The 21532-nt window shown below is 53.3% G+C and overlaps 12 protein-coding genes across 12 annotated transcripts; 5 read left to right on the top strand and 7 right to left on the bottom strand.

Moving 5' to 3' along the window:
- Positions 1–207: 207 nt before the first annotated feature.
- Positions 208–1294, bottom strand: MYCFIDRAFT_157543 (uncharacterized protein; the record flags this gene model as incomplete). The annotated part of the gene is made up of 2 exons (XM_007932896.1): positions 1215–1294; positions 208–1155 (listed from the first exon to the last, which is right to left on the bottom strand). The coding sequence occupies exons 1-2, from the start codon at positions 1248–1250 to the stop codon at positions 208–210; spliced, it is 984 nt and encodes a 327-aa protein (XP_007931087.1). The 5' UTR covers positions 1251–1294.
- A 222-nt stretch (positions 1295–1516) lies between these two features.
- Positions 1517–2530, bottom strand: MYCFIDRAFT_83835 (uncharacterized protein; the record flags this gene model as incomplete). Its single annotated transcript, XM_007932895.1, has 1 exon — positions 1517–2530. The coding sequence occupies one exon, from the start codon at positions 2528–2530 to the stop codon at positions 1517–1519; it is 1014 nt and encodes a 337-aa protein (XP_007931086.1).
- A 287-nt stretch (positions 2531–2817) lies between these two features.
- On the top strand, positions 2818–4081 carry MYCFIDRAFT_178911 (uncharacterized protein; the record flags this gene model as incomplete). The annotated part of the gene is made up of 10 exons (XM_007932894.1): positions 2818–2879; positions 2908–3113; positions 3138–3181; positions 3206–3600; positions 3632–3657; positions 3695–3841; positions 3879–3935; positions 3960–3984; positions 4008–4016; positions 4048–4081. The coding sequence occupies 10 exons, from the start codon at positions 2818–2820 to the stop codon at positions 4079–4081; spliced, it is 1005 nt and encodes a 334-aa protein (XP_007931085.1).
- A 37-nt stretch (positions 4082–4118) lies between these two features.
- Positions 4119–7466, bottom strand: MYCFIDRAFT_178910 (uncharacterized protein; the record flags this gene model as incomplete). Its single annotated transcript, XM_007932893.1, has 1 exon — positions 4119–7466. The coding sequence occupies one exon, from the start codon at positions 7464–7466 to the stop codon at positions 4119–4121; it is 3348 nt and encodes a 1115-aa protein (XP_007931084.1).
- An 893-nt stretch (positions 7467–8359) lies between these two features.
- MYCFIDRAFT_157541 (uncharacterized protein) lies at positions 8360–9185 on the bottom strand. The gene is made up of 3 exons (XM_007932892.1): positions 9091–9185; positions 8836–9015; positions 8360–8787 (listed from the first exon to the last, which is right to left on the bottom strand). Exon 3 carries the CDS (start codon positions 8604–8606, stop codon positions 8448–8450), a length of 159 nt encoding a protein of 52 aa, XP_007931083.1. The 5' UTR covers positions 8607–8787; positions 8836–9015; positions 9091–9185; the 3' UTR covers positions 8360–8447.
- MYCFIDRAFT_53640 (uncharacterized protein) lies at positions 8360–9208 on the bottom strand (the record flags this gene model as incomplete). The annotated part of the gene is made up of 4 exons (XM_007932393.1): positions 8360–8787; positions 8836–9015; positions 9091–9106; positions 9166–9208. 4 exons carry the CDS (start codon positions 9206–9208, stop codon positions 8745–8747), a joined length of 282 nt encoding a protein of 93 aa, XP_007930584.1. The 3' UTR covers positions 8360–8744.
- Positions 9209–9628: 420 nt separating this feature from the next.
- MYCFIDRAFT_96229 (uncharacterized protein) lies at positions 9629–11908 on the top strand (the record flags this gene model as incomplete). The annotated part of the gene is made up of 2 exons (XM_007932891.1): positions 9629–9915; positions 9964–11908. Coding segments are annotated over 2 exons (2232 nt in total), but the record flags the coding sequence as incomplete, so codon positions are not given.
- Positions 11909–12398: 490 nt separating this feature from the next.
- Positions 12399–13585, top strand: MYCFIDRAFT_83838 (uncharacterized protein; the record flags this gene model as incomplete). Its single annotated transcript, XM_007932890.1, has 3 exons — positions 12399–12703; positions 12848–13150; positions 13234–13585. 3 exons carry the CDS (start codon positions 12399–12401, stop codon positions 13583–13585), a joined length of 960 nt encoding a protein of 319 aa, XP_007931081.1.
- A 571-nt stretch (positions 13586–14156) lies between these two features.
- Positions 14157–14937, bottom strand: MYCFIDRAFT_178908 (uncharacterized protein; the record flags this gene model as incomplete). The annotated part of the gene is made up of 3 exons (XM_007932889.1): positions 14157–14314; positions 14352–14807; positions 14838–14937. The coding sequence occupies 3 exons, from the start codon at positions 14935–14937 to the stop codon at positions 14157–14159; spliced, it is 714 nt and encodes a 237-aa protein (XP_007931080.1).
- Positions 14938–16525: 1588 nt separating this feature from the next.
- Positions 16526–17775, top strand: MYCFIDRAFT_212479 (uncharacterized protein). Its single transcript, XM_007932888.1, has one exon. It carries the CDS (start codon positions 16723–16725, stop codon positions 17479–17481), a length of 759 nt encoding a protein of 252 aa, XP_007931079.1. The 5' UTR covers positions 16526–16722; the 3' UTR covers positions 17482–17775.
- A 394-nt stretch (positions 17776–18169) lies between these two features.
- MYCFIDRAFT_178906 (uncharacterized protein) lies at positions 18170–18662 on the bottom strand (the record flags this gene model as incomplete). The annotated part of the gene is made up of 5 exons (XM_007932887.1): positions 18170–18183; positions 18215–18313; positions 18402–18507; positions 18545–18603; positions 18644–18662. 5 exons carry the CDS (start codon positions 18660–18662, stop codon positions 18170–18172), a joined length of 297 nt encoding a protein of 98 aa, XP_007931078.1.
- Positions 18663–18844: 182 nt separating this feature from the next.
- MYCFIDRAFT_199919 (serine/threonine kinase) lies at positions 18845–20900 on the top strand (the record flags this gene model as incomplete). Its single annotated transcript, XM_007932886.1, has 5 exons — positions 18845–18869; positions 18932–18948; positions 19722–20023; positions 20080–20405; positions 20476–20900. 5 exons carry the CDS (start codon positions 18845–18847, stop codon positions 20898–20900), a joined length of 1095 nt encoding a protein of 364 aa, XP_007931077.1.
- Positions 20901–21532: the final 632 nt, after the last annotated feature.

Below are 21532 nucleotides of genomic sequence, written 5' to 3'. Positions count from 1 at the left end.
GAGGTTGTGAAAGTGTTAATCCTGTACACTGTGTCGACGAGTACCGATTCTCTGTTGTTGTTATTGGTGTTGTTATTAGGATATCTCTTCCAACCCAAACCAAATTCCAAGAATCAAAAATTCTGGCAAAGTCGCTGCTGCGTGGATATGCTCATGCTCTGAAGAGGAAGAAGGGGAAGTCGGTTCAGTCATCGCAGGCTGGCTTCTTCACGCATCAGCCTTCTTGGGAAGAGGTGGTCCAGTTCCACTTCTCGCCCTCCTTTCGCGCTCTCCAACGCCATTTGCCGGAACTTTAATTCGAAGCTTACTCCTTCCACTCTCGAAGCGGCCGCTTGTCGCGCGCTCCCACTCGGTCGGAGGTTCGTCTTCTCGACCGAGCCAGTATCTCTTGCTCGGGAATCTGAGCAGAATTCTGCCGAGCTTGCCTCGCCAGCCTGAGCCTTCCAATCGATCTGATGCGAAGGGCGAAGGTGCCATTGTTGGGTCGGCAGTGTCTGTGCTGTAATTAAGATTGCTGTTGCTCGTTTGCGCGACGTACTGTCGTAGCATGGATCGCGCATATGACATGATTACGATGCAGAAGTAGATTCTGACGAGTGTGAAGAGTGCGAGCAGCGCGATGCTGGTCATGCTGTCGCTTTGCAGGACTGCGCCGCCGAGGCCTCCTGTCTCGTACGTGTGTCCGTATGCCACAGCTTCTTGTGCGGGCAGGATTCCCGATGCCGGCTTCGCAACCACCTCGACATTCGACACGTTGTATTCGGGGTCCGTGAAGCCTGCTGTCTCATCCATGGTGCCTGCCGCACCCCGCAAAGGATTTTCCACTCCAGGCTCTTGAATGGTCTTGGGCAGGACCATGAACCACGCTGTGCCGAACAGCACAGTATAGACGCTGTTGATGACTGCGTCCAGCACATATACATAAGCCAATGCCACATTCCGCAATGGGTGGTCCGGCCTCCTAATACTGGGCATGAGCCATGTGACCAAGCCAAGAACGAGGAGCGAGTAGATGTAGTGCGAGACCTGGAGCGGATTCAGGTGGTAGCCCGTGAAGATAGCAAGGACGCCATAGAGTCCGGTGACCTTGTTGAATATGAGGGTTAGATTGATGAACTCGGCGGCGGTTCGGAGTGAGATGAAATGTAGGAGACTCTGCGTGTGCATTCTGTCAGTCATTGGGCGTCTTTACGAGGCCTGGAGGCATTTCTCACCCTCGGCTTGGGGAAGCGCAAGATGGTATGCGCCATTGTCGGGCGTGTTCCAGCTGAAGATGGCAGCGTTTCGACGTGCGCTGTGGAGTCGGTTCGATTGTGCAGGGAAGCATGAGCGATGTCATGTTTTCGGATCCATGCGGTAGAAGGTTGCATGCTCTTATGTCAGCGGCAAAGCGGATACGAAGGTCGTGGCATCCAGCAACCGCTTCTCTACCTCTCTTTCTCTTCCTCCAACTCACGATCTCGAGACTCCTTCCTGCCACACAACGTCTGCCCCCATGCAGCTTCATCCTCGCACATTATGCCACGCCACAATTCTTTTGACCCCTTGCCACGGGTGCATCTCCAATACCGAGGAAATTGCCCTTGGTCATCGCGACATATCCGCCAAGCACGGCCGTGGACACCACTGACCGACCTGCTAATGCATCAATGGCCTGTTTGCGCATCCGCTTCAGACCTGTCACAGAGAGTCCGGATTCAATCTCGGCGGGCAAGCCTACGGCAGCGCGTAACAATTTCGCAGCCTGCAAAACTTCAAGGTAGCCATAGTGGTCAACATCCATCGTCAACTCATCGAGGCCTCCAGCCGGCAGCTGCATCGATACGCTTGTGAGCGTTCGGATCACTTGATCCATCTCTCCCAAGTCATCTTCGAAAATGGTCGCCAGGTGCGCAGCTACGGGCAATTCAACTCGACCAGGCGTGAAGAGCCTACCGATCTGGACAGCCCAGGTTGCGCAGGTGGGAGGCTTCTTCAGGCCAAGAGCTGAAAAGTCGCCTTCTCTATCCATGAATTTGAGCATTCCGCTACTCACGAGCAGATTCCAGCTGACACTACTGAACGCCGAGCTCGTGATCTTCCCATACACCAAGAACTCGTGCGAGTGATTCGAAAAGTCCTGTTCTAACAAGCCACCCAGGTAAACCGCGGACATCACACGGTTCGGAGACCGAAGGAGAGTGACGTCCAAGATACTGATGTGAAGATTTCCGGCATCAGCGAACTCCCTCGCCCAAGCGAGACATAAAGGTAAAGACTGTGTCCACGAAGAGAAAAATGTTTCCGTGCTCTCATTCCAAAGATGATATCGGGCCTTACGCCAAACGGCCTTCAACGGAAGCTCGTGGATCTGCTTGTACGTCTTTTCGGGGTGCAGCATGAGGTACAGAGGCGTAATTGCCTTCGTATCGTTCAGCACAAAGCCATGCTCTTTTCGCCCACCAGAGTTATCATGCCAGAAACGGAAAAGAAAGCGCGGAACACGTTCTGTATGGTTCAGCAAATGTTCTTCAAAGTCTTCGGCGCTCATCGTGGGATTGAATGATGACCCGGAAGACCAGCTTGTTGAAGAACCGCTGGAGCTGTCGACATTGGAAGAACTCATTGCTTGCTGCGTAGAATTCGGGCAAGCCTACGTCGTCACACGGACCAGCACAGAGCGCATTTTAGTATCAATCTGATGTTTGCTGGTGCAGAAGAAGCGCGATAGACCCGAAAGAAACCAATAATCTTCTCAAGCCCACCACGGGAATCCATAATGAACCTCTTAGCCCTGCCGCCGTAAGAAGCAAACGCCGACTCCATCTGCTCTCAAACATGCGTCTACTCCGCACCACCATCTTAACAGTAAATGAAATTTCACCTATAGATAGAACTTGGTCTCTCCGACAACAGCGAGTCTAAGAGCTCCCATAGCAAACACGATTCCTTTTGCCAACAACTCTACGTAAAATCGAGCATTGCGGCCAAGCATTCCTCAGTCCTCATGAACCCCCTCAACAAGCATCAAAAACAATCCCTTCATCTCAGCACTCCACGCAAAAGAAATTCCAGCCACACTCGTATGAAGACCCCCCCCCCCCCAAAAAAAATCGTCGCCCAAACCACGCAAAGTGAAAAAAATCGAACATTATAAGTGTCATTCGTTCGTTTCTACACAACTAACGCACCCCAAAGCTTTGTTTGATTTCGATTCGAATTCTAGATTTTACACAAACGACATGAATCCATATTAATAAAATCCACCCACCACCACAAGACTTTCACCTCTCCTCGAGAATCCAACAAAGATCAGAGATACAAGTTCTTCTTCCTGTCTTCCCAGCAGGCACGGAATGGGAATTCTCTCAATCACCAAGGTAAGAAGAAAAAAAAAGAAAAAAAAAAGAACGACCTTCGCATCATAATCGGTGATGATCGAGGAGCACTGTGCCCCAAGGCATATATATATATATATATATGCGGTAGGTACCCGTACCCTCAACGCGCGATCCTTGCCCAAATCCCCATGAGATTTTTGGTTTTTCGAATCAACATGAAGATGATGAACGAACTCAACCCCTGCCTCCTCTCCTCTAGTTACTTTACCTACTACCTTATGTATTGCACGTAAGCAATTGATATATCACAGCTCCCAAGTAACTTCATCACATCAAAGTTGACAAGAGAGCGAAGTTGAAATTGCGCGTAACAGAAACACAAAAAAATTACATTCAAACACTTCAAAAACACAATCTAATCATACAATTCCATAAGCAGACACATCCATTAATCCATTATTCTCTCATGTCCATGCCCGTCTTCATGCAAACAAATAAGTATATTAAACAAAGCAGTCGCAGTCGCAGTAGTAGTGGTATGCAGGCAACAACTCAAAGCCTCGAAAAAAGTGACTAAGTCAAGTCGTCATGAGTTGCGCGTATCGTATGTCGTATGTTGAGTGCCGATGCAGCCATAAGGTGATGTAAAAGGTACCCAAGGACTGTGGCGTATCCTGTTGTCGCCAGCACAGCAAGGTGACAATACAGAGTGTTGACAAATGCGGAGGAATGCTCAGCGTAATCGTCAGGGTGGTTGGTGATTGATCAAGCAGCACGCTCATCCTTACCGCCCTTGTTCTACAAGTCGCGCCAGGCCGAGCGTTTGCCGCGAGGAGAAGTCGAGTCTGCAGCGCCATCGGCGCCAGCATCGGAAGCGATCTTGATACCCATCTTCTCGGCAACATGCTCGAATTTGGCTTTTGTGGGGGAAGGGATCTTCTTCTTGCCGCTGTTGTCTTTGCTTGGAGTGCCGCTTGGGGAGATGGTGGGGGACATGGGTGGACTGGCGATACCATCGAGAGAGCCTTCCCGGAAGCGGCCGCCAGAGCCGACGCGGTGAGGAGCTCCTACGACGTCGCGAGTCAGCTGGCCTGGACCTCGAAGCGATGGCTCGTTCGTACCGTCGAACTGGGCTGCAGCAAAGTATCCGGTTGCCAAGCCAGCTGCGTGAGCGAGAGAGCCACTAGTCTTCCACTCGGTAGGTGTCATGATGCGGTTGCTGGGCCATTGGCGGTACATGTTTGCGTCGATGCTGCTGAGACTGGTGATGCGGTGGCCAGTGTCTGGTGCGCCTCCGGAAGCGATGCTGCTAGATGCAATGCTGCGGGTGCTTGTGGTGGGAGAAGCTGGCAGTGGCATCTGGTTGCTGGATGGCAAGAGATACGCGCCGGCTCCCTCGCTGGCACGTGCATTCGAAGAGGTCTTCTCCGACTGACGAGCATCGATGTTGCCCTCTGACATGATGCCCTGGCGGTCAAGAGGAATGGCGCGCTTGGGGATCAATTGGTCGGGCAGCTTCTCGCCTCCAGTGACTGGTCCAGAAGGAGAGCTGTGCTGCTTCTTGGCCCACGCTCCGAGGTTGACAGGCAGATCAGCCACGTGAGGACCCTCAGCAGAAGGTGTGAGCACCGCATTCTCATTCTGCGGATCGATGACGGCTTGCTTGAGGGTGTCGATGCTGTGATTGTGGCTCTCGAGAGGTGGTCGAGATGTGACCGGGACCTTCTCTAGAGTCTGCACTCGGCTGTTTGAGCGCGATGGAAAAGCTGGGCTTGGACGGCGTGCGTGAGTCTTGATCGGACTGCCAGTGGAAGCTGTCGCGGCGGGCATTGCGTTTACTGTCTGTGGCTCTGACTGCAGCAATCCTTCACAGAAGCCAACGAGATAGTCGCCCTTGCGGGTTGGGTCAGGAGTGAGACGCTGCAGTCCGGCGTGAAAACCCTCGATCCAAGCACGGGACTTCTTTGAGAAGTCGACGGGCTCTTCGCTTGGCTGTGAAGACGGCACTTCATGCTGCTGTCCGCTTGGATCTTCCTCGATGAAAAGCCACTCGCGCTTGTTCTTTGGGCTGACGTTGTCCGCGTCTCTGTTTGGAATGTCCATCTGACGTTGCTCGTGTATGTTCTCGTTCATGCTCGAAGGCAGCGGTGCTTGGGTAGTTGCATCGCTGTGGAACACCGGCGTGCCTGGTGGTGGCACCTTGCCATTGTAGTCGCCAGTATCCGGTGCCCTAGCCTTCCAGAGCGATGCCTCGTTGGCTTGGCTGGGCGTAAGTGGGTGAGCGCCAGCATTTTCCTTGTCCGATGACTCAGCACGCTGGGGATAGATGTGCTGTCGAGTAGAGTACTCCTGCGTATTGTGTGGAAAGAAGTTAGCAGTCCCCAAGCTAGAGACGCTGGAGCTCTGGAGGTGGGCATCCTTCTTTGAAGGACTGACGGTCTCATCAGTCCCGCTCTTGGCTGGCTGCACATGCTTTTGAAATGAACCCGACGCGGCAGAAAGGGCGGTGGATGAGGACTTTGCAGTTGGTGCGGCTGGAAAGCCAGGCTTGTAGACTGGACTCATTGGGTTCAGTCCTGACTTGGCATTGGCACCCAGTCTGGTATCAGGCGCCTTGATGGAGACGGCGTGACTGCGGGGAGACTCAATGCTGAGGTGTGCCAGCGAGTCGGAGAGTGGCCGCATATTATCTTGAGCGCCGCCCACGTTTCCAACGGCAAGCGAAGCATTTGTGCCCGGGAGTGCTGGTGCTGACGCATATGCTGGGAATGCAGGGCCGGCCATCGAGCCGTCAAAGGGCGGCGGAGCGTACATGCTTGGCGGAGCGACAGCCCAGGCGTTGGCTGCATAGTAGTCCTCAGGAGAGATCGAAGGTCTGCAATGATCTGGTCGGCCAGCAACAAAGGCAGAATAGCTTTGCTGTGGAGCATGGGTACTGGCACCTGGTTGCGACTGAAGAAACGGAGCGAAACTTTGACGGCCAGGTGGCGAGATGGACTGACGAGGGCGCATCGCGCGTGGAGAAGTCGGTGCATTTGGCGGCGGCTTATTCTTCAGCTCCTTCAGCGTCTTGCGAACTTTGTCCATACCTGTGACAAGCTCGCGGCGTCTTGCCACCAAAGCATCCTTTGCGGCTCTGTGCATAGTTCGACCATGGATGACTTCGCTCTTGTCGATCTCCTTGAGCTGGCCCTCAAGCTTGGAATACTCAAGCTCATTTGCAGTGATCTGGGATGCAATGGACGGCTCTGAAGCGATGATGCGCTCGTTCTGATGGGAGCTGATCATGTCGAGCGGACGCTGTACAGGTCCCAAACCGACGGTCGGAGCTCGCATGATATCAAGATTTGGCGCAGGCATGTAAAGCTGCAGAGCACCATCTTGTTCGCGAAGACGCAGCACAGTGCCATTCACGATTTGGCAGAGGTGACCTTGGATGTCTTCTCCGACGGATCCGTCTTGGGTAGCTGGTGTCCACTCCTGACCGCCAGCGCGATGGTTCGGCGCAAATTTGATCAGTCCGCCATTAGCTTTGATGGCGCTATATCCGTATCGTGGGTGGCACAGCGGAGACTGGTCCGATGGCACGATCCTGCCTGGAGGATCGTTAGCAAGCATGTAAGCAAGCATGGTGGCCGACTTGAGATCTGTGGGAGTGTGCTGGTGGCAAAATTCTGCCAAGCCGAAGAATGGTGTGGGTTTCTTACCTCCTGCAGTGACACGCATGTGCTGAGGCGAGCCGTGGGCTTTGACGAGCTCTTCGACCTTCTTCTTCTTGAGCGAAGGCGTTGGGGAAGGACGAAGCTTGAAGTTTCGGCCAACCACGAGTTGACCATTTGGAGCGATCTCGCCGAGAACGCTACCGCTGGCGGGAACGCTGAGGCCGGTTGGACGGGTGATGTCCTCGCCTTGGACGGACAAGTTTTCGATGTTGGATCTGTTCGAAGAGACTCTGAGGGTCGCAGTCGAAGCACGAGATTTCCATGAGCGAGCGGTGAACGATTTCGTGCCGCGCAGAACGTGCTCTGGCTCACTTGTCAGCTCTTGGTGCAATGACAATCCCGCGTCGTGTGTGATGGAGGGAGATTCAAGAAGATTTGCGTAGAAGCGCCTGTCGACGGCGTCTACCTCGTCGTCGTAGTCCATGATGGACGGTGCTCGGGGATGGTGTCGGAAACGTGCAGACAGTCAGGGAAGAAGCGGGTAGCATGGATGCAGAAGTGAGGGGCGAGTCGGAGGTGAGCTTGAAGTGGGCTGGCGGTCAACACTAGGCAGGCTGCAGCCCCACGCCGTTTTTCATGAGATTGGAAGTGAGGTTTGCAGTGCAGTGGCCAATCATACCCTTCACAAGCTCGGCATCCTCCCCGTCGTGCTCCTCGATCGACTCGCCGAGATTGGGCTTCGACTGCGTGCCTCGAAGGCGATGGAGTTCCTCGGCCGAGTAGACGCGGCGAGTCGTCTTGGAGCCGGCCGTGGTCATGATGTGAGAGTGCAGAGGAAGAAGGTCTGGGCAACGGCTCGAGCTTGGCGACGCGGGCAGCAGCGGGCTATTGCAGATGTGGAGCCCTTGCGATGCGGGCTCTGCACTCCGGCTTGCGTTAGTCTGCGGCGCGCGCTGGCTCCCTCTGCATGCACTCACCGACGGCGTTTCTGCGCGCGCTGAGGGAGCGAGGGGGACTGCAGTCGGATGAGTCCAGCTTGGGGAGCAAAAGCGAGCGGTTGAGGGTTATGAAGAAGCTGGGAATGGTCGGGTTGCAATGCGTTGGTGTTTGCGACAGCGAAAGACAAGTGGTATGCGTTGGTTGATGCGTGAGCCAGATGCAAGACAGACAGAGAGTCTTCCAAGTCTTGCACTGCCCCTTGCACTGCCTGCTCTCTGTTCGCCACAAGCGCAGGAGCATCTCGAATTCGATCGTGACGAGAAAGAGATGTCCGCGGCCGGTGCCTGTCACGGTCACTGTCACGCTGGGTCAAGCTTTCTGCTGGGGATACCACGATACCGCCCGTGTGGGGAAGGTACAGTGCTGCACAAATTCTTTCGTTGGTCGATTTTGATTCCGTCCGCCATTCTATATGCTGCAGTGTCGCTGCATGCGACCTGCCCGGCCAAAGGCAGGTCGTGCTCACTCACTGATACGTACCGCATTGGGGTTTAACTGTCCCACTTTGACAGCTGTCCACTGACACAAAAGTTCTACCTCCCGGCCGTTCGTCTTTGCCGCAATCGCTGATGAGTCGGGTTCGGGCGGCGTGGCCGGAACGGATATGAGATATGTCGCCGGTCATCGTTGCACATGTTCATGTCCCCGCTCGAGTATCGTGAATAATATATCCACCGCAGCATATCCTCCCCCAAGAGTCACATCGCGGTTGCATTTCCCCCAACATGCATACAAGTATGCAGATGCCGCCACACATCCCTCCTCATTTGTTCTTGGTCTGCTTGTACATGAAGCGTTTCCGCGTCCTGCTGGGTCAGTCTCGAACATGTCGCAACTGGATCTGCAAGACTTACATGGAGAACTCCCCGAGCTTGTGACCAACCATGTCCTCCGTGATGCGAACATCGTGATATATCTTGCCATTGTAGACCTGGAAGACCAGTCCAACGAAGTTTGGTAGGATCGTGGCGCTTCTCGCCTGGGTCTTGACGGGCGGAGTTCTCTCACCAGGCTTCGCACGCACGATCGGCAAGCTTGAGGCACGTCAGCGAGCATTCTTGAGACGAGACGATACGCGCTGGCGGCGCGAAAGAGTCGGAGGAGCTTACGCTACAATATGGGGCCCTGATAGCACATGTCAGCGCGAGAAGTGCATGGGAAAGGCTCGTATAGCATGAACTCACCCTTCCATACTGATCGCGCCAGCAGCGCACTCGTGGCCTTCATCGCATCGCTCTGTTGTCGATGGCGGTGGGATTGTCGAACAGCGATGAGGTGTCGAGGAAGGTGCGGCCGGGGGTTCCAGAAGAGGCAAGGCCCAAAGCTTGTTTGTGACCCCGGTCCAAATGCACGCGACTCGCGAGCGCGTGCGCGTGCGCGTGTCCCAGGCATCAAACGACGCTCTCCTCCAATCGCCGTGCCTCTGCGTTCATTCATGTTCTCTAGCAAACGCTCGTCCTTTCTTGCGCCTTCTCAATGTCAGATGTTACATAAGAGCCTCGCGTCTCGTCCACCTCCTCCATCACCCTCAACCTGCCCATTTCGGTCTCTGCAATCAGCATGCCGGGCCGAGCGGGCAATGAAGGTATGCATGACAGTCTGTCCAGACCAACCCTTGGAAGACCGAATGGCTCATCTCAAACATACACAGACGGCGACACCATCCGCATCCTCATCACGACCGACAATCATGTCGGCTACAACGAGCGGGACCCGGTTCGGGGCGACGACAGCTGGAAGACTTTCGACGAGATCATGTGCTTGGCGAGAGAGCGTGAAGTCGACATGGTGCTCATGGCCGGTGATCTCTTCCACGAGAACAAGCCGTCCCGCAAAGCCATGTATCAAGTTATGCGAAGCCTGCGCCGGAACTGCTTTGGTGACAAGCCATGCGAGCTGCAAATGTTGAGCGACGGCAGTGAGCATTTCGCTGGGTAATTGCTGCTCCTTTGATGAAAGACGCATGTGCTCACGATTTGTAGATCTTTCAATCACGTCAACTACGAAGATCAGGATCTCAATGTGGCCATCCCAGTCTTCTCCATCCATGGCAACCACGACGATCCATCGGGAGAGGGCCATCTAGCAGCTCTCGACATCCTGTCCGTCTCTGGCCTGATCAACTACTATGGCCGAACTCCCGAGTCGGACAACATCCACGTGAAGCCAGTCCTGCTTCAGAAGGGCAAGACGAAGCTCGCACTGTATGGCATGAGCAATGTCCGCGATGAGCGACTCTTCCGTACCTTTCGAGACGGTCAGGTCAAGTTCTTCCAGCCGAGTCGAGACACTGGAGACTGGTTCAACATCCTGAGTGTTCACCAGAATCATCATGCCTACACCGATACCAACTTCCTGCCAGAGCGCTTTTTGCCAGGTTTCATGGATCTCATCATCTGGGGTCACGAGCACGAATGCAAAATCGATCCGCAGACAAATTCGACGCACGGCTTCAAAGTCATGCAGCCTGGTTCTTCCGTTGCCACATCTTTGGTAAAAGGTGAGGCAGTGGCAAAGCAGGTGGCCATCCTGAGCCTCACAGGTACAGCGTTCCGTACCGAGAATATCAGACTGAAGACAGTGCGTCCCTTCATTATGAGGGAGATCTCGCTCAGCGACTATCCTGAGATTCACGCGCTCGCCTACGAGAAAGAGCACAAGAACGAACTGACAGCATTTCTTGATGTCGTCGTTGACGAGATGATTCAAGAAGCACAACAGCAATGGCACGAGCTACAAGAGGAGGGCGACGAGATGGACGAAGAAGAGCAGCCACCACTACCGCTCATCAGGCTTCGCGTTGAGGCCACGCCACCGGAAGGGGGCAAACCATTTGACTTTCCAAATTCGCAACGCTATTCCGCAACGTTTGCCGACAGAGTCGCCAACGCTAGCGATGTGTTACAGGTGCATCGTAAGCGTGCAGCAGGTACAGGGAAGCGGAGACAGCCGGATGAACCAGACGAGAGGATCCTGCAGCAGACCGAATTTGACTCTGTGGCGGTTGAAAAGCTGGTCAACGAGTATCTTGCTGCACAGTCGCTTCAAGTCTTGCCTTCCAACGCTTTCAGCGATGCGGTCAGTCAATTCGTCAACAAAGATGACAAACATGCCATGGAGCAGTTCTTAATAGATAAACTGGAGGACCAGCAACGCGGACTCGTTGGACCAGCAGACGAAGCCGAGGAAGAAAACGAAGAAGCGTTCGATGAAGAGCAGATCCAACTAGCCATGGAGAAAAACCGTGAAACCCTCGAAGAGCAGCATTCTAGTGGCGTGCGCTCTCGTCGGCGGAGGACAGACATCAACCCAAAGCCAGATGGTTGGGACAGCGATGTTGCAGGGCACTGGGAGGATAGCATCGGCGCGATTAAACATGTCGATGGCGATGCTAATGGCGACGAAGATGATGCTAGTAGCGTCGCTTCTGGGTCACGGCCGGCGCGAGGAAGAGGCAGTCGCGGAGGCAGAGGTGGAAAGACAGCTGCTGGCACCACGCGCAAGACCACTGCTGCTGCGAAGAAGGCGCCTGCGAGCAAGGCTGCCACGGGAAGAGGGAAGAAGAAACAAGTGTCGGAAGACGAAGATGAGGATGTGGTGATGATCAGCGATGACGACGACGATGAGTCGCAAGGACTTTTCGTCACCCAAGACACGCCGCGAGATCCAAGTCCACCCAAGCGAACTGCTGCACGTGGAGGACGAGGTAGAGGCAGAGGTGCTGCCACGACTTCGCGATCTGGCGGCACTCAGTCACAGCTCACCTTCGGCACCCAGGCCATTGGCAGTGGCCGCACAAATGGCAGGGCGACAGCGACGAAATCTGCTGCTTCGAAGCGTCATGAGCCCAGCGAAGACGAGATCAGCGACGATGACGACGCCTTCGAGCCGCCTCCACCTGCGCAGCGCAGTGCTAGGACTGGTAGACGATAGAAGACCGTGGCCTGAGAAGAACTGAAATTGCCTATTGATTTCTGCTAGAGTATCTTCAGCGTAGCACAGCGTGGCGCAGGTTTGGGTTTGAGGTGCGCTGCAATACTTCTTCGACAAACGCAATGGATTTATCAATGGGATATCAACGCGAGTGCAACCTCATTTGGAACGTTTTGCTGAAGTTTTGCCGACCTCTGCTTTCGATTATGATTCGCCCGCTTCCTGGCATGCTTCGAAGCAGTGCTTCTCCATGTGGACGGGTGGTAGTGTATGGCCTTCTTCCTGCTTCCGTTCCGTGAGAGAAGAATGCACGTGCTTCACGGCATCGAGAGCGGGTCCTGTTAACATCACATGCAAACGGACGCAGAATGTGCATGGGCACGGGCACTTGTGGCGCCTCGCGACATCAACAGCTCAACTTCTTCCATTTAAGACTCCTTTCCCGTTATACTTCCAACATCAACTCGCCGTATATCGCGCAAACATGGTGAAGTCGCAACGACACAAGAAGATCGCAAGTAAGAAAGCGAACAAGACACATCAACTGGTCAAGGCGCGAGAGGCCAACGCGCCGAAGCAATGGACTCGAGACGCTTCGTGGCGACTTTCTAAAGAGCCGAAAGCCACCTTTCACCAGGTTATCGATACCTTTGAGCTACTCGAGAACGTACTCAGCCACCTGCCGCCTCAAGATCTCCTGCATGCTCAGGAGGTTTGCTTCAAGATCAAGTCGACCGTCAAGCAGTCACTGAAGCTGCGCCAAAAGCTCTTCTTGGAGCCCGACTACTCGTAAGTACCTCTGCCTGACCTCCCTTGTACTTTACTGCGCGATAGTGAGTTCTGCACATGTAAAAGTGCTCTTGCCCAAGTCTTTTCAATGAAAACTACACCTCCGTTGAGACCTTTGCTGACCACCACGCGTTCCAATCTCAGGTACAAGTCATTATGGCAAGTCAACACCAAGAGACTCAAACGCTACAATTCTCCAATCGAGCACGTTGAACGAGAGTCGAAAGATTTTGTCCCGCCATACACAGGCCCCGAAACACTCTTCCTCCGCCCCACCCTTCCACTAGGCAATATACGCAACCCAATGCTCATCAACCCCTTCATCTTCACTCTGCTCCCAGAGCTGGATTACCCAGACTCCCTCGCCGATCGCATGCTAGCCAAGAGCCGCGTCAGACAAGACTTCCCCGAGAAATTACACCTCCGCTTCGACACAGAACAGCTGCTGTGCGAGTACAGTATCCTCAGTCGAAAATTCATACCATGTTCATCACTCAACCACCATCCCGCTGCATTGCCATCCAATGCAGCTTGCCATGGTGCCGGAACCAATGGTTCATGAAAATCGAGGAACCCACCGGCATCACGATCTCCGATGTAGCGCATGGCTGCAGGCGATTCCCCGATCTTCACGTCGATGACACGAGATGTCTCCGCGAATATGATGCCGGCAAGGGAAAAGTCCCTGTCGAGATTCAGGTCTTTGATGGATTTGCCGTCACACGGGCCGAGCGAGATGTCGTCGATCAGAAGGCTACCTCCAAGATTCATGCACGTCGCGGTGCCCATCGTTGTGTGTACCCTTTTTGTTACGATAGTCCGAGCGATAAGGCTGTCCCGACTCCTTCTGACTCTCAGAGCGGGTTGATTTATCGGGCATAGGGAGATTTATCCCACCCTGTTCAAATCGCGAAGAGCAGCTGGTTGGTTGGGAGGAATCGAAGAATTGAGAACGAAAGAACGGGGAGGCAGGCAGGCAGGCATTGAGATGAATTGAGCACGGCAGGAGAACTTTCGCACAGAACGAAGCACTGAGAATGAAAGAACGAGAGGCGTTCGGGAATTGAAGTGAATTGAGTAAATTCTCTTCTTCTTAGGTTCCGCCCGCCATGTTTGGAAAAGCAATATCTGCTTTACCAGCCTGATGTCGAGAGATGCGCTGCATGGGGCAGAGAGTGTTCTATTCGAATGTCGTTGTGTTGCTGGCGGTCCTTAGCGAGCAGGATCAATATGGGGCTATAGCAGGGTCATGATCGAGGACAGCTTGGCGTGAATGCGATTGATTGGAAGACATGGTAGGATCTGTGGCACCGAACAGGAATGCAAAGTAACGTTAGGGTCATCTGCAGTGCTCTGTACAGCAAACATGTGGACCTGTGCGTAGCCGTCCGTAGTGATGCAACAGTGGAATTGGAAATTTGTAGTGCTGCAGTAAAGTAGTAGATTAGAGATTCTACGGGTTCTGCGAAGAAGAGGTAGCGATGCCAAGAACGCTCGGGCACGTGATCGTGGCCTGAGGCTGCGGCTGGCAGGCTGGATACATCAAGTGCAACGCTGTGCTCACTCGCTCGCTCTGATGTGTGGCTGAACGCAAGAACGCTGGAGATGTCGCTCAAACCCGAAATACAGAATTATTTGACAGACACACCCGGTCGTGTGATGTACTCACTGCCGGCGATCCTGCTGTTCGCGCTGCCTTTGCCGCTCCTGCTGTCGACGCGTCTCTTCCATCTCGCGGATACGTCGCTGCTGTTCGATGAGCAGCATCTGCTGATACCGATAGATGGAGTCGCTGGCACTTTGACTACCGCTGGTCGTCGTGCTTGCACTTGAAGGCTCTGCTTCAGCCCGGCTCCAGTAGGTACCGTCGATCGCAGAGCGTGGTTCATACTGGTTCCATCTTGGTGGTGGCGGTTCCACAGGACTCTGTGGTTGCGATTGTGCATGGCGTCGTTCATCTTGCGCTGCTTGTCGTCGAAGCCGATTCTGTTCTTCCAAGTGCGCCAATTGGTTTGTGTAATCTGTCCGTGCCTCGGTGCCCAACGGCTGGAATCCATTCGTTTGCCCTTGCCCAGTGTTGAGTGGAGAAAGGCCATTACTTGTGCTGTAGTCAGTCATGCGTGGTTCGTTCGACGTGAGTGAGCATACCTCAAAGCATTTCTAGTCCCATTCGATCGGCCAGTACCTCCGTTGGTGCGACGGTTAGGATCTGCCATCAAGAGTTGTATCGACATCTGTGCTTTTTCAATAATCGACTATGCAGCCGAGTGGTATGTAATGTGATCTGAAGAAAGACCGGGCGGAGCTTCAATTTTCAGTCAGACATCGCTGAATACCATCAGACCGCAAGGCCAGGCCAGGCCAACACACCACGTTCGGTGCCGATCAAAGTAAGTGGGCAAGCAGACGAATGCGAGAGTCAACGCTGACCTACTTCAGTATGCACGCTGTTCCCCGTTCGCAGCCCTGTGCCCTATTACTTCTATGCCCTATTAGCTCTATGGGACTCTTAGCGCTTTTGTCCAATCGTGGCGGCGGCTTGAATCCTTCCCGTCGACGAAATCCTAGGGTGGGGCCAATGATGAGAAGAGCATCGAGGGCTAAGCTCCACGTGCAGCACCTCAATGCACAAGTGATCAGAACTCCGCAAGACTGATGAGATAGAGACTTTGACTGGTCGCTTGATGCTGCTGTTCGAGAATGGCTACCATGCGAACAAATGGCAAGATGTCTACGTCCGCAGCGCGATCTACGAGGCATCAGAACAGTGTTGGAGACACGAGAGCACCTTCGAGGGGAAGCAAGCTGAGGACTTCGGCCGATGCTGGGCTTTCGTACCGTAGTGCTGCCAGCTCGCAACTGAGCACATGCTCTTTCTGAAGCGCCAAAATGGCGATCTTCGCACGAGTAGGGGAGTTCGCCAGCTGGTACAGGCGCGACCATTGAGTCCAGGCGAGCCCTAACAGCTCGCTCCCTGTGCTGGCAGGTGTGCATGCCACGGATGCCAGTCGCCAAAAGTCATGTCTTCGAAGGCTGACAGGCACGAAATATCGTGCTGCGCATGACAACCTTGAAGTGATCATGCTATCGGATCCCTGTTCCACGCGTGGTACGCCGTACGTCAGGCATTCGATGTGAGCGTGAGCGTGCCCTCCCGCCGAATCCTTCCAGCCCTGCTCCTGAGAATCTGAGCCTCTGCTGAGATCTCGCGCGTCGGACGAGCTGGCCGGAGACCGGGCGACTGATGATGCCTTAGTTCTAGCATGTCCAGTGTTCGCTGCGCACTCTCGGCCACCGCACTATACTGATGTGCTGGGCAGGTGGCTCAAATACCATCATGCTATGTTGCACTGCAACCTCCATGCTGGAGCACTAGATGGAGGTTTCCGTTTCCCCAATTCTTCCTGTTTCTCGAGATTTCCGGTTTGCTAGAAGATTGTATTTGGCGTGTTTCCCAGTTTAACTTGTTCCTTGATGGCAATATTTGCCTATGGTACTCGGGAAAACAAAATGATCCGGGCAGTGCTACGTTTAGATCACTCGTGTCCTCCGCGACCAAGTCGTGCATATAGAATAGCTGGCGGGCGCGATAACTTGAAGGGTGGCAGATCATGTATAGAGAGAGCCAAGCATATACAGTTGAAAGCAGAGACAACTTTCCCGTTCGTGGGGGGAGTAGAGCATAGCATGCGATATACTACCCACCTTCTGCTCTCCGAGGTGGGTGAGGAGGCAGCTCGCGCCAAACCCGGCCGAGAAAAGCGCGATCCCTTCGGCGTCGACCACACATGTTGCTGGTGCACCGTATTCACCTCACCGGCGCGCCCAGCATCCCAGCGACACGCTCTTCCGCCGACAGGCTGTCCCAATCGTGCAGAAGACATCACGAACGGCGTCGGCGTCGGCGTCGGCGTCGAAATTGAGCTGCGCGAACTGAGCTCAAACTCATCTTCACGTGCATCATCTTCACGAGCTGGTGGCGCAAGTGAAGGCGCACAGCAGCCGCCGCAGCAGCCGCCATGGACCACGATGCAAAGCCTTCTTTCCCTACCGAAGCCTCCGCAGGCACATCTTCGAACTCGCCGAACGCCAACGCCAATTCTGCCAGCAATACCGCGTCACAGCCTCGACCTGAAGATCCCGCACTTGATTCCAAGCAGGAGCGCGACCTCGACGCCGAGATTGCCCGAGCCGACAGCATGAACGAACAGAACGCTGCTTCAACGGCGCAACCGGCGGCCGAACCATCCAACGGGCTGCCCAACATTGCCAACATTCCTGCCGTCGTCGAGCCGCGCATACCACAGAAGAAGGATACCAGCTTGCGCGAGTTCCTTGGCAAGATGGACGACTATGCGCCGCTTATTCCCGACGCCGTCACTGACTACTATCTCACACTTGCCGGCCTACCTCCACCACCAGAAACAGATCGCCGACTCGCACGCTTGCTGGCACTAGCGACGCAGAAATTCATAGCCGACATCGCAAGCGACGCTTACCAGTACAGTCGCATACGAAGCACGAATACCACATCAAACAACCCACTTACCGGACTCGGAGGTGCCGCGGGTATCAGCATGGGAGGTGCCGGCGACGAAGGTACAGGAAAGGGCAAGAAGGATGCGGGAAAGAGTGCACCGCTTGGTGGACCACGAGCAGGTTACGGCGGCGGAGGCGCAGCTGGCGGCCAAGGACGGACTGTCCTTACTATGGAAGATCTGGGCATGGCTGTGGGAGAGTATGGTGTCAATGTCAAGAGAGGTGAATTTTATAGATAGGCGGGCAGGCTGCTTATCATACTGTTACTGTGACATGGATCGGCGAATGGGCTTCTTAGCTGTCACGAGATGAATCGGAGTCTGAACAAGGCTCGGAAGGGAAGCGGCGTTTGGTAGGGGTTTGCATATTCCGGCGTAAAAGACATCACTGGGCACGATTCTCGGCCGGCGAGCCTTGGGAACTGCCGAGATATGAATTTTGGAATGCTCGAGCCTAGCTTTGATAGCAGGCTGGCGAGCTCTGTAACAGTACAAAGTAGCAATCTATGTACTATCAAAAATTATTGCATACCGGCCGCCCTCTCTGGAGCAACGTCCGAGCGAGTGGGGTCCAAACCTAGATGGAAGTTCAGCCTGATCAACACTACGACCATGGCGGAGCTTACATTAGAATATGGATCTACATGTTCCTGGCGAAGTCTACGTTGATCTGGACAAGCAGGAGTGTCAGGTGCGTCTCGACATCGTCGATGTTGGTGAAGGCCAGCTACCCGTGGTTCATGCCCATATCCCATGCTCTCTTCGAGTCTTCGACTTCCAGCTCTCGATAAAGACCGCGCTCAAGCCAGACCAAGAATTCGTCCAGCCGAAACAGTGATAGTTGTATCTCCGATTCTCCATAAAGATAGCATCTTAAAGCTTGATGAAGGTTATCCGCACGCTTTTGAAGTTTATAAAAGCCGGTATCTCAGTACGCCAGGGCTAGTTACAACAGCAACGGATCCAATTCAACCTTGGAAAGTACCAGGTACTTGCATTCGGATTAGCAACCAACTCTTCGCATCCTGTATACAGCCAGCAAGATTCCTAGCGAAAATGACGGGAGTTAGGGCTCAGGGAAAGTGGTCAAGGATAGATATCTATTAATAAATGAAGTCTATCCTATTCTAGTGTAAGCTTTATTCCTACTAACATACCACCATTGCTTTCCCGGATGCGACTACAATGTGTTGGTCTCGATAGTTGGTCTATAGAGGGTTGGTGAAAGGTGGCCGGTTGGTAACTGATCACTGTATAAAAAACAATCTCATTGCCCGATAGTTGGTCCATAACACAACCTCACCTCTACACTCAACATCGTGAAATCCACAGCAAGAACTCCTACACCCAACATCGGTAAATCTACAGCAAGAACACAACACCTACACTATGCGATCTACACTTACCTTCGCTATCGCCATCGCTCTCGCCTTAACCGCCTCGGCATATGATGCTGGAGTTGCATGTGATTGCCATCAAATCTTTACATGCAGAAAGGACCAACGGTGGGGATGTTTAGTCAGTAACGCCGACCATAAGCCATACTGTGTGAATCAGATTGACGATCCGCATTACTGTGGGCACTCGTGCCTTGCAAACGGATATGGGTATGCCTACAAGAAAACAGAGTAAGTGGCGCGTCTACGAATACTTTTTTCCACTAGGTAGTTCCTAACATGCGATCTTATAGCTCAACCAGTAACGCATGTATGTGCAGCAATGATGATGCTAGCAGATACCAAGGGGAATGTACAGGCTAGGTTAGAGGCCGGGGGCAAACCAAACCACCTGGCAATTGGTACTGGTTGAAGGGGAAAAAAGATTCGGGCGCCGGCTGTTACTGTCAAGGAAGGTGGGCTGCGAGGTGTGTTTGAGGGGTTGGAGGATATGAAGAATGGGAGGGAGGGTTTCGAGGCAGAAGTTGGGTTATCGGATGGAGGGGAAGATATTCTACGGCATCTGCTTGTGAAAGATCAGCTTGAAGAGACCACCACATACCTTCTTCCTTTCGGAAAATCCATCTCAAAATCCATGTCCAAGTCACCTTTTCATCTTCGCTAGCATGTATGTATCAAAGGGACACATATAGCGACGAGGATGCGAAATGTTCGCCGGGGTTTATTATTAGTTCAATATAAAGATGCGCTTAGAACTAACCATAAAAATTCCTATCAGGCCTCTGATTGGAAGAAAAATAAAATAAAATCACGTGCCACAAAAGAAGTATTGGCCTGAGTACCTAATTAGAACGGCAGACAGGCACCAAATTCGGACGGTTCTTCTACTTATAGGCCTTTACGGTACTTTATACTGACATTGACTCAAGATACACGGCTTGCTCCGCTCCCGCGCCTGCCAGCTAGCCTAGGTAGCCATAGACTTGGAACCTGGAAGGCATTCAAATCTCCAGAAAACTGCTGGACAGATTCCCGGGCTGGAAGCCGCTGTGTCCTTGGCGATCATGCTGCAAATCGTTCCAGGCCAGCCAAAACGACATTGTGCAAGGCCTCGTTCCGCCATATCAACCCCGGTTCGCGAGCGTTAGCAACCATGGTGTCATCCACAGAGGAGAAGAGCGACCCACTTCACTTCTGCAATTCAAAGAGTTGGACTTTGAGATCATAGAAGACGATGAAGTGCTTGATGAAGAAGCAACGGATGGATTTGATGAAGGGGCATACTATCCCGTGAGCATTGGACAGGTATTTGACGCGAGATATCAGGTAGTTGGCAAACTTGGCTATGGTGCCACCTCGACTGTTTGGCTCGCGCGTGGCATTCAGTAGGTAGGCTTTCATGTGAGATCCTGAAACCCCTATTGACTGATCAATGAGATAGGAAGCACAGCTTCGTCACCCTGAAAATCTATACGCGGCACCCGGACAATGAGGATGAGGTCAAGATGTACCAATATCTCAGTACCTGCAAGACAGCATCACATCCGGGCTCTTCGTGCATCAGAACGGCCTTCGAAACCTTCGAGATTCCCCGGTCCGGTGGACCACATCACGGTATTGTTCAGATACCCCTTTGGGACAGCATCGAAAATCTGGTGGCCAGGAATGGCACTCACCAAGCTTCAGCGGAGCTTCTCAAGCCTTTGTCGAGATATGTCTTTCTCGCTCTAGATTACATCCACACGGAATGCCACGTCATACACACTGGTGAGTGGCAATCGCGAAATCCAATCTGCAACCTGAAAGTCATCGATGCTAACACGAATATGCGTCGTAGATATTAAAGCGGACAACATCCTTCAGACCATTGAAGATGATTCGATTTTACAATCATTCGTACAAGCTGGGCTTGGACATCCTTCCCCTCGTAAATCCGTCGGGGATAAGACAGTCTACCTGTCAAGAAGCTTTGATCTACCGAAGACGTTCGGGAATCCTGTTTTGTCGGATTTCGGCGCGGCGGTTCGAGGCGATATAGAGCACGATGTGTTTGTACAGCCCGAAGCATACAGATCCCCAGAAGTCGCGATGGAAATGGAGTGGAGTTATCCGATCGATATATGGAACGTCGGATGCATGGTAAGTCGCAAGGATAAAGAGTTGTTCGTACAGTTCATCAGGTCCATGTTGCAGTGGAAACCTGAAGACCGCAAGACTGCTCGGGAACTTTTGGAAGATCCATGGTTGAACGGCACTGGATGATTCAGTGACAATTGTGACCATTGTGAAGAGGGCAAGGAAGTGCGGATAGCACACGTGAAAGCCCCGTGCGAAGGGAGAAGAAATTCGGGGCTGCGCATTGCATACAAGACTCCAGGCCATCGGATCCCTTGCTACGCGTATACTCGACGAGCACATAGCTGCTTTAGCTCAGGCTTGGGAACTTTCTCGCGCGCAAAGTAGGAAGCCAGTAAGAACATCAAAAATTAACTTCATGAAGAGGGTTGGCATGGCTACATTCAGTCATATTCAGCGGCGTCTCAGCTCATGGCCGCAGGTGCAGGTTGGAATTGCGGCTGAGCCTGATCGTCTGTTGCACAAGGCAATGCAGATGCATGCCAGCACTGTACTGTATAAATGAGAGCTATTCAGCTTTCGCACCTTGTATGATGTGCTTTCGCGTGGTCCGAGTTTCATGTGAGCGTGAAGGCACTGCCGGGATTCCAAAATCATACCAAGGCCCACAGAAGCTGATAGGACAGAGTGTTTGTTGACAGGCGCTGGCGTGGCATTGAGTGGTGTAAGAAAGGAAGTCAAGATGGGGATGGAGAGAGACGTCGCGAAGAAGTGGCGACCAATCCGAGAGCGAAAAGTCAGCTTTTGCACGTGACCTG

The sequence above is a fragment of the Pseudocercospora fijiensis genome (assembly GCF_000340215.1).
Source record: "Pseudocercospora fijiensis CIRAD86 unplaced genomic scaffold MYCFIscaffold_9, whole genome shotgun sequence".
NCBI lineage: Eukaryota > Fungi > Ascomycota > Dothideomycetes > Mycosphaerellales > Mycosphaerellaceae > Pseudocercospora > Pseudocercospora fijiensis.
This window is presented reverse-complemented; position numbering and strand designations above follow the sequence as displayed.

Bases quoted from the DNA above. Each gene is read 5' to 3' on its own strand.
- MYCFIDRAFT_157541 (XM_007932892.1), bottom strand. From the start codon at position 8,606: ATGACCGGCGACATATCTCATATCCGTTCCGGCCACGCCGCCCGAACC.
- MYCFIDRAFT_212479 (XM_007932888.1), top strand. From the start codon at position 16,723: ATGGACCACGATGCAAAGCCTTCTTTCCCTACCGAAGCCTCCGCAGGC.